The sequence below is a fragment of the Monomorium pharaonis genome, chromosome 5 (assembly GCF_013373865.1).
Source record: "Monomorium pharaonis isolate MP-MQ-018 chromosome 5, ASM1337386v2, whole genome shotgun sequence".
NCBI classification, from domain to species: Eukaryota; Metazoa; Arthropoda; class Insecta; order Hymenoptera; family Formicidae; genus Monomorium; species Monomorium pharaonis.
Genome location: NC_050471.1, coordinates 8,541,763 through 8,554,911, shown reverse-complemented (window position 1 = coordinate 8,554,911; position 13,149 = coordinate 8,541,763). Strand labels below are relative to the sequence as shown.

The 13,149-nt window shown below is 29.2% G+C and overlaps 1 protein-coding gene across 1 annotated transcript; it reads left to right on the top strand.

Annotated features, from left to right (window-relative positions):
• Nucleotides 1-1,475: 1,475 nt before the first annotated feature.
• LOC105828133 (REST corepressor 2) lies at nucleotides 1,476-12,963 on the top strand. Its single transcript, XM_012666348.3, has 10 exons — nucleotides 1,476-2,051; nucleotides 2,666-2,734; nucleotides 2,812-2,886; nucleotides 2,963-3,177; nucleotides 4,314-4,496; nucleotides 5,180-5,290; nucleotides 6,043-6,131; nucleotides 6,498-6,672; nucleotides 6,928-7,242; nucleotides 7,540-12,963. Exons 1-10 carry the CDS (start codon nucleotides 1,949-1,951, stop codon nucleotides 7,621-7,623), a joined length of 1,419 nt encoding a protein of 472 aa, XP_012521802.1. The 5' UTR covers nucleotides 1,476-1,948; the 3' UTR covers nucleotides 7,624-12,963.
• Nucleotides 12,964-13,149: the final 186 nt, after the last annotated feature.

The following is a 13,149-nucleotide window of genomic DNA, read 5'->3' as shown; positions in this document are numbered from 1 at the left end:
CCACGACATCGAGAGATTCACAGATGAATACTCGCGCGATCGTATCCGCCGCGTGACATCATCGACATGTCGAACCAATCGGAGGCGTTGCTAAGCTCACAGTTGCTATATCCGTTATTTTTCGTATTTATATGCATACGGTGCGTTTACTTTGGCGCTCACAGCGCTTTAAACATCATTTTATCCTTGTTGCTTATTAAATATTAAACAAGAACAAATAATGCTTAGCGCTGTAAGCGCCAAAGTAAACGCACGCTCGATATCATTATTTTATCGCATTTTAACATATTGAAAAAATGAAATATTTGACTATCTATAATTGTATGCAAAATAATTATTTTTATAAATAGTCTTATTGTATTTTATTTTGTATTTAGAGATAAAAAAGATATATATAATTTATAACTCAAAATGAATTTGTAAAGTGAGTAAAATAAAGCGAAGTTAAATTTTGTATATTTAAAAAATCACTAAACTTTTATACATTTTTTAGAATTATTAACGCATGGTATTTCTGGTGTTTCTATTGATACTGAATTGTCAAGTATTTCCGGTACTTCTGATCCTCATATCGATATCGAAGTGCCACGAACTTCAAGTGTGTACAAAGGGATTAACTTATCTTGTTTTCGGAACATTCCGAACAGCCTAACTTAATACATCTTCAAGGAAATCTAAATCTTTTTTAGCGGTTGTTATTTGCACAGTTGATACTGATACGACATGGAAAAATTGTGGGACTACTACGAGAAATCTTTATCGTGAAATTACAGTATTAAAATCACTCTGTACAAAAACTTTGTGCAAGACTTATAATGAATTTTTTAAAATATATATAAATGTACAAAAATATATTATAAAAATTTTATATTAATAATGTAAAATATTGTATATATGTATAATATAAATATAATGCATTTTTTATTTATTATTTACATATATATTATATATATTAATTGTAATATTATAACGTTAACAACTGACGTAAAAATGTGTGGAATTTTCTTATATCAAAAAATAAAAAAATATTTTTTAAATTTTTCTTTCTCCCTTCTTTTCTCGCTTTCTTCTACTGGTTTTAATTTTTGAAGGGGAAAATTAAAGCATTCATTATATAATACTAAAACTTAAAAAATTTTATTATTAAATGTCCGGTGAGTCTGAATACATATTTGCATATGTTTCTTCTCTTTAAAAAATTATAATGGTAATTTAACATATATAATTTAAAACACTATTAACTGCTATACTATTTAATAATAGGGGACATTTTCTATATAGTTTACTATGTTTCTAAATTTTAATTTTTGTTTACTATTTACTTAATACTATTTACACCAAAAACAAATATGCCTACAATGTTGTATTTTTTAAAAGTGTTTTTCATTTTTTAAATTTCAACGGCAAGGGTCGCATTTGCCATTCATCCATCGCTCACTCTCATCGTATACTCGATGACGTATAACACCTGAAAATCGGCTCGCAGGCCAATCTTGTATACGTATGCTCATAGCGTTATTCGAGATACGGTATTAGTTTCGCTCCCGTATAGATTTTGGATTTGTGCGATAGTGAGAAAGTAAAAACGGGTGTAAAAGGTGTGAAAGAACGGCGAATTCCCGTGGAAAGTGGTCTCGGCGAGATCGCGAGTCATTACAAGGAACTTGGCCAAGCCATTTTTCTCCCACAGCTCGACGCCGCCGGCCAATGAGGTCGCGCGTGATCGTCCATTTTACTTTCGCTACGATCGCACGGAACGACAACTGAAGAATCTCGGTCGGATCTCCATATCGTCATGCAGTTTCAAGGAGGATCGTAAACGAAGAACAGTTGGGTTCCGATCTGTGCACGTCTGTGGAAGGCTAGCACTATCACCACGTCCTGTGTCCCATTCGCAGCGGCACCAGCGACTCTACGAGCTCCGTTTGACAAGCAAATCTACATCGCGATGGTCTTAGCGGAGAGAAACTCGGAAAATGTGCGGAACGGCCGTAGATCGCGAGGCCCCAGCCCCAACGCACAGACCGAATCATCCAGCGAGGAGGAAGGAGGTATCGTCGATTTTCACCTCGACATCTCGTGATTAACGCGCAACGTCCAGATTGTCGATTATTGGAATGTTTGTTCCACGTGAAAGACGTTTGAAGGATCGCTCGGAAATTTTCGAGTCAGGGGTAACGAACGGTTTTCTCATGAAACGTGAACATTTGAGAGTATCCTTCAAACACCGCGCTCCTCACTATTCAAACGTCAATCGCAAATTTTTTGAGATAGAAAATCACAAACTTGTCTTCCACATAAATATTTTTTCTGAAAAGATATTCTTGTAGTAGCACAATAATAAAATGCCAGAATGATATTACTTTTTTTATATATACATATGGAAATTTGAATAGATTATCAATAGTGAAAATATATATAAAAATCCCTTATAAAAACTTTTTGCTTCATCATTTGTTGAAGTAAACTGTTATATAGGCTTGTTCTTTGTCACTGCACTGCTGCACTGGTGCAATAAGCTAGAACAAGAAAAATATATTTTTTTTTTATTCTAACTTATTGCACCAGTATAGCAATGCAGCGACAAAGAACAGGCCTTATATGACATATCTTTTCTGACCTTTTAAATACTGTACAATTAAAAAAACTATTTTTTCTTTTTAAGTTCCAGCAGAGAAAATAAGAGTTGGACGAGATTATCAGGTCGTTGTTCCAGAATTTGTTCCTGTTAATGGTACAAAATCTTTATGATTTCAAAAATGGCAATTGTTAGATAGCGATTCATACTGAAGCTATTATTATGTATTTCAGAGCGTCGATTGGATCAGTGTCCCGATAGGGCATTATTAGTTTGGTCACCCACTACAGATATACCAGACCAAAAACGTAAGTAGCAAATTTATGTAAACTGATTATAATTTATAGAAACAAATATAACTAATACATTTCTTATCTTTTTCAGTGGACGAGTACATTATATTGGCTAAGGAGAAATATGGTTACAATGGAGAGCAAGCATTGGGAATGCTATTTTGGCACAAGCACAATTTGGAACGTGCGGTTCTCGATCTGGCAAATTTTACACCGTTTCCTGACGAGTGGACTGTCGAGGATAAAGTATTGTTTGAACAGGCGTTCCAATTTCATGGAAAGAGTTTTCATCGCATTCGACAAATGGTGTGTTACAATATCTACTGTTTTATTTATATATATATATATATACACACATATATATAGAGTATTTAAATTGCATGGTTTTTATAACAGTCTATAAACAATAAAATTTTGAAATAATTAATTCTAGAAGACAAAACTGGATTTGTCTTCAAAGACAAAAGCAGAGTGAAATGTCTTCCACTTGTGTGATGTTTTAATTTTATCAGCAGTAAATTAATAATTAAATGCATTTTCCTCATTTTTTTAAAAAAATGCACAATGGTGTATATAAACATGATATTTTTGTCAGAAGTATTGATCCATTACAGCAAAAAACATGAAAAAAGTGCAAAAATACTTTGTTACAAAAATGACTAAATTTTTTAACAAATAAAACAAAGTTAAAAATTCAAACATCATTTTCAAAAAGAATGAATGCACTTTAAGATTATTATGTAGGGGATTATTAATGCTCTTGTGAAAAAATACAAAAAGTTCATTAAAATACTATTCAAATTTTATTTTTTAAATAAATTTTTATTTATCACTTTTTGAAATTTTACAGCATTTATTTCTTATTAATAAACTTATTAATAACGAAACAAATGATACAAAAGAGAAATGTTTTATTTATGAAAAATTTAAACATTTAGTCTAGTGACTGCATCTTATCTCCTTAATTGAAATAAAATTAATAAGATTGTACGAACCAAATTTTTTTCCCATTCAAAACCTTTATATGAACTAATATATGAACAAATCTCTTCATTTTATTTACTTTTACGTAAAAGCCAAAATTTAAATAATTTGATTTTTTATCGACTTTTCCAAATTGCAAAATTATATACAATTACAGTTTTTGAAAATTATTATATTATAATTGTAATCGTATAATAAATAATGATTATAATTATAATTTACAAAAATTGCTGTAAAATTTATATTTTGTGTTACTAACATCAGTTAGAACTGCTTTGAAGTACATGCACATCAAATATCTTCAAATTTTATATATATCTACAGAAATATTAAACTAAAAAGTCAAATTAACATTTCTATGCAATGTAAAAAAAGAAAAAGAGAAAGAATAGAAAAACTTCTATAACATACGAAATATTAAAGTTGATATAAGTGATTTACTCTCATTTTTTGTGCAGCTACCTGATAAATCTATTGCGAGCCTTGTAAAATATTACTACAGCTGGAAGAAGACACGAACTAGAACATCGCTGATGGACAGACAAGCGCGTAAATTAACGAGCGGTTGCAAAGAGGGCGAAAACGGCAGTGAAAACGGGAGTGAGCTTGGTTCCAACACAGATAGCGAATCTGAAGAAAAAGTAAGGATTCTTTGAAAATAATTTCAACGATAAATTTTTATGCATGTTCTCTATTCTTGCCTAAAGAAATATCTTTTGGTTTTTTTCTTTTTTATTGTGTTAACACAAATCCAAAGTTGTGAAATCTAAAACAGAATAATTCAGATTAAACGTAATAATTGTGAGAATAGTAGAGAATGTCCCTATCTGTTCTTTTCGTAAAATTCTATATAATGTTTGATATGTTAATACTTTCTCTTTTGTTTAATTCTGTGATAGATATATTTTTTTCGTGTATAAGCTTACTGTTCTATAGCTATTTTACATGATTACATTGTAAATAGATATACTATCATGGCACAAACGGTAATATGAAGAAACATAACTATTTGTGAAAACCTGCTATATACGTTACAAAAATGTATCCACACGATAATACATTATTTATAACGAAAATAGAGCGAAAAAGAATAAAGTTTTATCACAATACTAATAACGACAAAAAGTTAGTAGATCATTGCTACAAATCTTATATGTATATGCATAGGGTATAAAATTTACAAATAATAAATTTGAGCATCTTACGACACTCTTATTACATAATGTTGAGATTCTCTTCAATTTATATCTAAATGTTTTGCACATAAAAAAATAAGCAATGATTTATTACGTCGGTGTATGAACGTAAATGTGGAACGTTCCAGAAATGGACGATCCACCGCGGAATACGTCGTGGAAAGAACCAAGCTGTGCCAGGAAGCCAAGGCACTGACGCTAAGGCCCCATCCGACTCGGAAAACGCCCCTCAGGTTCAGGTACTCAGCCTAAACCTTACCCACTTGCATTTATAGTATAGTTAGTTTAGCTTTACTACTGTGTTTTGCTATTTTTAATGTATTCACATGTATTATAACTATACTTATTCACTCACTCACTCACTCACTCACACACACACACACACACACACACACACACACACACACACACACACACACACACACACACACACAGAGAGAGAGAGAGAGAGAGAGAGAGAGAGAGAGAGAGAGAGAGAGAGAGAGAGAGAGAGAGAGAGAGAGAGAGAGAGAGAGAGAGAGAGAGAGAGAGATGGGGGGTGTATATACATGTATATACATATATTATGTGTATGTGCGTGTATGTGTCAATGTGCGCGCGCGCGTGTGTTCTCTCCTTTGTCAAAATTCCTCGTTATATTAAAATTTCTTGTAATATTAAAGGTTTTCATAATGTAAATTAAAGTTCCCTCCTGAAGTGATAGGCTGAAACCTTACTGAGGAAACAACGTAGAATAATTCAAATTATGAAATATTTAGCATGGATTGATTCAATTAGTACCATCGTGAACAGTTACACGAATTATTATTATTATAGGAAATGTAAAAATTAGTTTGTTGTTTAGGGAATGGGATCACAAATCATTTTAATTTTTTCTTTCAATTTGTTCTTAGCATTCAGAGATCAATAAACGTTGATAAATTATAAAATAGGAATGGGCGGGGAGAATTAGCGAAATTTTTGTCTGTTAAAAGGGTGTTATGTGTTGTAGGGCTCGTGTAGCAACTGTGGCATTGCATGCCATAGTGTCCGTGCGACGCCCAAGGGACACGCGTGTCATAGCTGCTATCTACATTGGAGGTCAGTGAACGCAAATTAAATGCCAATGATTGCAAATGAGATACATTTCATTTTACACTACTCAACAAATGCCAGAAAGGATATTCATATAAAAAATTTAAATCATAGGGAATTGAATTGAGGGCTTTGCAATACAATAATGTTTATTTTAAATACTTGTTTTACAGATAAACGCAAATATTTATTTGTGTTTCAATAACTAAAACTTATGAATATCCTTAGGAACTCGCTTATTCCATACACTGTTTTACACATATTCCCATTAATATGGGGTACTTAATTGATTTTATTGACATTGAAGTACAATGTAGATTCGCCTTTTATATTCATATCTTTAAAATTATTCTACGTTTTCTGATGGTTTAGGCGCACTGGTGTAGCAAGACCGTTAACTTCCATGCCAGGTCGTACAAATAAAAGAAAACCACCTCGAGGCTTGGTTGTGAATCATGATGATTTAGCAGCTTTAGCTGGTCAACCAAATCAGGCCAACAACAGTTTGCAAGCTATCGACACTGAAATCGTTAGCTTAAAGCGTCAAGTATGTTAACAAATGAAAGAAAAAAAGACTTATAATAGGACGTGTGGATACATTTTTCTTCTTTTTTTTTTTTAATAATAAATCACAAAAGCATGTGCATGAAACACTCGCATTTAAAACTGTTAACACTCAAGATATATTAGATTGAAGTTTTTAAAGAAATATTATGAAATAGAATAATGAAAATCTTAAATCCTAGGATTACGGACGCCATAGTACTTTTATGACTAATTTCATTTAAATCGAATTGCACAGATACAAGCTAATAAACAGCAAGTAAGCGCACTAAAACGAAAGACTGCTGACGGTATCGACCACCTACGACCGCCGGAAGTATCAAGCCGTATAAATGCTCGTTGGACAAATGACGAACTACTGTTAGCTGTTCAAGGCATTAGAAAGTACGGAAAAGATTTTGCTGCAATCGCTGAAGTTATTGGAACCAAAACAGAAGCTCATTTACGATCATTTTTCGTGAACTATCGACGAAGATATAATTTGGATGCAGTTTTGAAGGAATTTGAGGCTGAAAATGGTCCTATTCTTATCGATGATGATAAAGAAGAAAAGGTGACAATTACGATACACATAAGTTTCAATACAAGAGTCACATACATCCCTGTTACATAATATTATAAAAAATATTACTTTGATGTCTATGAAATTGATTTTTTTTTTCTTAATAAATTGATCTTTTTTCATTGTTAAAAGTATCTCATCGTTAAAAAATGCACTAAGAAAAAATTAACTCTAAATTGTTTAAAACAAAATTTGATAGAACTTTTAAATTCTTTATACTTGAATTTCCTATTTATATTAGTTTAAGTCAAACATTAATTTAACTTTTAATTTTTATGGAATTTTCAGATGGATGTTGATCAAACAAATGATACTGCAGAGTCATCTCAGAAAGGGAAAACTTCCACTGGACCAGGACAAGCTGCTAAATAACAAATGAGTATAAATACAAAGCGAGAAAGGACTAATTGCAGGGTCAGTGATAACAACCGATAATAGCGTGTTGAGTGATTGAATTTATCATTTGTTTAATTAAACTTCTCTTTTTTTTTTTCCTTTAATTTTTCTTGTCTCGATCAAGAATGATACAAAGCACAGAAATTTACTTTTGAAGATCTAAATTTAACTGCATGATATCATAATTTATATAAACCGATAATGCATTTATCATAATCTGATATACACTTAGTAATTTTTATTTTTTGTACCCAAGACTGGCTTTTAATCCACTTATGTATAAAAGATAATATACACGTTACATATGTATTATATAATATGTATTATACATTATATTAAAAAGATGTATTATACATATGTATTATACATTATGTTAAATCTCCATTAAGAGCGTATTGACAAAAAAAGAACACGCAGTCGCAAAATGCTTATCACAATATATATCAATATCAAGATGCATCTTATATTTAAAATCTAAATACTATTTTCATATATATATATTACGTATCGAAAATTTATTTCTCTTGTTTATGAATTATTTAAAACACGATATAAATTTTGAATTAATGTGTAAAATTTGTGACAATGTTAAATTATGGAATTGATCTCATTTGAAAAGAGAGAATTATGATATAATAAATTATCACATAGGGAAATCATAAACATGTTAAAAGAATTTTATCATAGACATAATAAGTATAGACCGAGCATCCACTGTATAAGCGTTAATGCATACGAAAAGAAAGACAAAAGATATGAGATAAGTTTCTTTCTCTTTTTAATGCCAGAGAAGTGGGGAGCACTTCTCATCTCTTCGCGTCGATTCATCATTTCCCCTTCTTTCCTCTCCCTACTACGATGATGTAAGAGAGAGAAAGAACTCATCTTACATCTTTTGTCTTTTTTTTCATATGCATCACGCTTATACATAAATGCTCGGTCTATACTTACTATGCTTTGAATTTTATAGACTAAAAATTGTGTGTTAAAGCGTTGTGAAGAACGTTTTAGTGTTCAAATGTCTTTGTTCTCGTCTTTAATATTATTTATGTGAGAATTGCTATTCGATAAACATATGAATGCATTTTATATAATAATTTCACTATTTATCTTTGTTTTCATCTTTAATATTATTTATATGAGAATTGCTATTCGATAAAAATATGAATGGAATTCTATATAATTTTACTATTTGTGCATACTTACATCACTTTCGTGTGTGTGCGTACGCGTCTTTAAATTTTATTACTCATAATTTTGCATTCTTCTATTTTTCTCTTTTTTTTTTTGTTTTATAATCGTCCATAATTTTATAGACGACTATTATATCTCTCAAATTGGCTAATAGATAACAAATATACAATGATTTAAATATTGTTTTCAATTAATATTGAACAATATTCGAATATAATTAAAATATTATGAGAGTTATGTTATAATACGAATATCCAAGCATTTAATTTTTTTTCTCGTTTGAATTACAATTTTGACAATAGTTTACACTGCTTTATACACTTAAGGCTCTTGGTTGCTCAGCCGAGAATTCGGTGTTGACAGTGGCGACATAAATAGTAAGAATAAAAACTGTAAGGCAAGGAAGTGACGTGTTGATAACCTAATTTATTCTTGCGTGCCATTTTGTTATTCACTTTGTGCTAATGCTGTAACGTGCAACATATTTGTAAGACTCTTAAAATTTACTGAAAACTAATTATTTGTGAACAAAACAGTACGTGAATAGATATTCGTGTTAGTATGAGAAATTGACTATTTCTTTCGAGTGTGGGGAGTGAACGCACGAAAGCGAGAGCCACTTTCGGTGCACAAGTAACGAAAAGATATATTTTCCACTCTTTCGATAGCTATCAAATTGCGTATTTTATCACATAACTAAGCTTTGTATAACAGTTGTTTATTAACTGTTAAAAGGAAAGTATAGTTTTTGGTATATCTTGCAATTATATTAAAGCGATTTAAAGTGTTATTTTATTGAAATATCTTTTTATTTAGAAATGTATGGCACGCAAAAATTCTTACATAATATTTCTTGCCTCTAATGTCACGAATTCAATACAGCTGTGGCGAGTATCCAAGAACCTTAAAAGACCTTAATTATGTATGGTAATAGTGCCAAAATATTAACAATTTTTCGCATTATGATAAGTAGCAATTGAAAACATATTATATTTCATATTTGGTAAATATGCAATATAATTTCTCTCACTTTCAATTTTGCTGAAATTAAATTACATTTTAAAAAATAATTTCAATCTTTAATTAAAGCAGAGAATATTTGCTAACATAAATTAAAATTTAAAATTTTAGTCACAAACTAATATTTCCTGTTGTAGTTAAAATTATTTTTTTTTATTATTTCTAGTTAAAATAAAAAATATTTGTTAATATGAATTAATAAAATATACATTTTTAAGCATAAACAATTATAAATATGCAAAATTAATCAACATCATTCGATTATAATCTGTTAAATTTTGATTCAGAACATTGATTGTATAAAAGGCCACGATTTAGCATCACCAATAACATTTTGAACAAGAAGCCAAGGATTGTTAATAAGCTGTTCGACTGAATAACTTATTTTAATTTATAAATTACAATATTTAAAAATATGACAATTAAAGAATATGTGCAGTATCTTTATAGTCATAAATTTATCATTTTGTATTTTTATCAATCAAAAAACTTTAAAATTAATTTTTTTAAAAGAACAACTTGAGCGACAATTTTTCTTCTTACGAAAAATTTTACACATAAAAATACACAAATTTACAAAGTTAGAAGAAAACTGAAGGTGAGATCGTTATATTGTATATTTACTTCATATTTAATAACGTGAATAAAATATAAGCTGTTTGACAATGGATTATAATTAAACATTATAATCAATTATAAAATCATTATGCGAGTATATAAATTGTCATTAAAATTTAACTCACTTATTGATACAAAGTCGTGGTTTGATGAAGAAAGCTCATCTTCCAGATGAGAAAAAAATGTGATGTTTTTACAACATGTAGTGTTCTTACAAATTGATAAAATGATTTGTCATAAAAAGTGTGGCACTTATTACCATCTAATGGCTATAATATACATAGTAAAATGTTGAAAAATTAGCTTCATGAATGGGGAAAAGAAATATAATGTTTTTATAAAATGATAATGCACATCTTTATATTAACATGATGATTTCTGTACAAAATCTAAGCTTCATTTCACAAATGTATTAATAAGATTAATATATAGAGCGCACAGAGTTTACTAAATTTAATAAAATATCTATTATAAGAGATGTGTGATCATGTATAATATGGAATGTATATTTTTTGATCTATATTGTTTGTAATATAGCTCGTTTTTTTTTTCCCTAAAATTTATTTAGTCTTTTTTAAAAACGTACAGTATAATAATATAACATTGGATAGAGACTTCACATTTCCGTCGCAAGAAAAGTCTATGGAGTTTTTTTTTATTTTACCACTTTCACAATATTACCACTTAATTCTTAAAATATCTAATTGCGTTCAAGTTCACATTTTATACTTATCATTTTGATGTATGAAATAATAAAAATTGCTTGTCATACAATCAAACTAAAATTTTGCTACAGTGTTAAAATATGTTTTAACTAATAATATTAACTAATATGTATTAACTAATAGTTACCTAAGAAAACGTCTCTGTCATTACACACAAAAATTATATAGCAATTTCAAAAATACAAACAGCTTCTCGCGAAAAATAAAATATAAGACTACAAATATATTGTAATGTGTATGTGAATTATAAATCCGCTTATATATATTTCTTTAAATTTTTTTCTTCGTATTGGTGCGATCTGATAACGTCTGAATGTTTACAAAGTCTGTTAGCTCTTTCATTGAATTTGAGTGAAAAGTATCTATCACAACAATTTTCATTACACATTCAAAAAAAGATCAAAAGCTCATACTATTCTTATTATACATATTTTTCACAAGAAAACATCTAGCTAGTAATTTAAGTAACTACTTAATGTGTATAAGTCTAAATTAAACAATGTAGCTAGGCAATGATCCATATACAATCTAGATTAAATATATAGATATAGAGATAGTAAAAAGATTATTAAATAAGTATCCATATATAGTAATTATATAGAGAAAAGCTACAATATTATTTAAATTATATATTGGCAAAATGACACATGCCTGTGAGAACATGTATGTATACATGTGTACGTAAGATGAATGCTTCAACAGATTAATCGCAAATTTTTAAGTAATTCGTAAGCAGAATCATTTCGACGAGTTTCCCTTTATATAGAATTTCCCTTAATATACATAGAAATATTAACAATGAAAGCTTGCGTTCACTGATAGTAACATATCACGCAAACGCGACAAAACTCTTGCCAATAAATTAAGATGATATAAAAACTGAACACCATTTATGTAATAATAGGTAAAAAGCATTATTATACTAAGAACAAATTATATAGTTAGATAAATCGTTGCTCAGTTCGTGAAGATGTGCATTATCATTGTTTATGTGTATGTGTATGCGTGTGTATGAGAAAGAGAAAGAACATGTAATTTCCACAAGCGAAATCTGAAGTTTTTTACAAAAATCTACTTTTCTCAAAAATTGTTAGATTGATCCGCACCTTTGTGTAAATGTTTTACAAAAGAATATTAACATATACATATTGCATTTTATTTATTTTCATGTTAGACTTACTATTAGTTTTAGATATAATATTTTAATATATTCGCACATATAATACTTTTTTTTTTTTACTAAGAATTTGCCGGAGAAAATACGACTTGAGTATCAATGTAATGAGATAAAGGACGGTATTGCGCTGTACTTTTCTTTATATACAAGAAAAGCTGCGTGCACAGCTTCTCTAAATGTAATACTTCTTCATACATCCTTTGTAAGAAACAAAAATTTGATCAATTAAATTTCTGCTGCATGTAAAAACTTGCAAATCATATTGATTTAAACACGATTAATGTAGCGATGTAAATATCTTTGCTATCTCATGTAGTATAGATATTTACAAAGAAAATTGAAATTGTCATTATGTATTAGCTACGATGTATATAGCAATGTGGCGATCAAGAAGGAAATAACATATTTAAAAAAAAAGATATATAAAAGAATATATATTATAGTATAATGTGTATATGTATAAAGAGCGATAAAAAGCCTACGTTATACATATTCCTTGGAATATGTGTATCATACATTCAGCAGGCTAAATTGTACACATGTAATTATACAAAATTAAATATATCTTGTGTATTGTACGAATATAAAATCATTTATTTCTCATATCTTCTTTAAAAAATACAATACAATAATCGATAGATTAGTAAAATTAAAAGCATATACAATTTTTAAATCTTTATTATATTAGTTTTTCGCGATTCTATATTAAACTTATTTACTTGCCAAATAATATTATTTATTAATTGTCTCAAACTTGTAATAATTTTA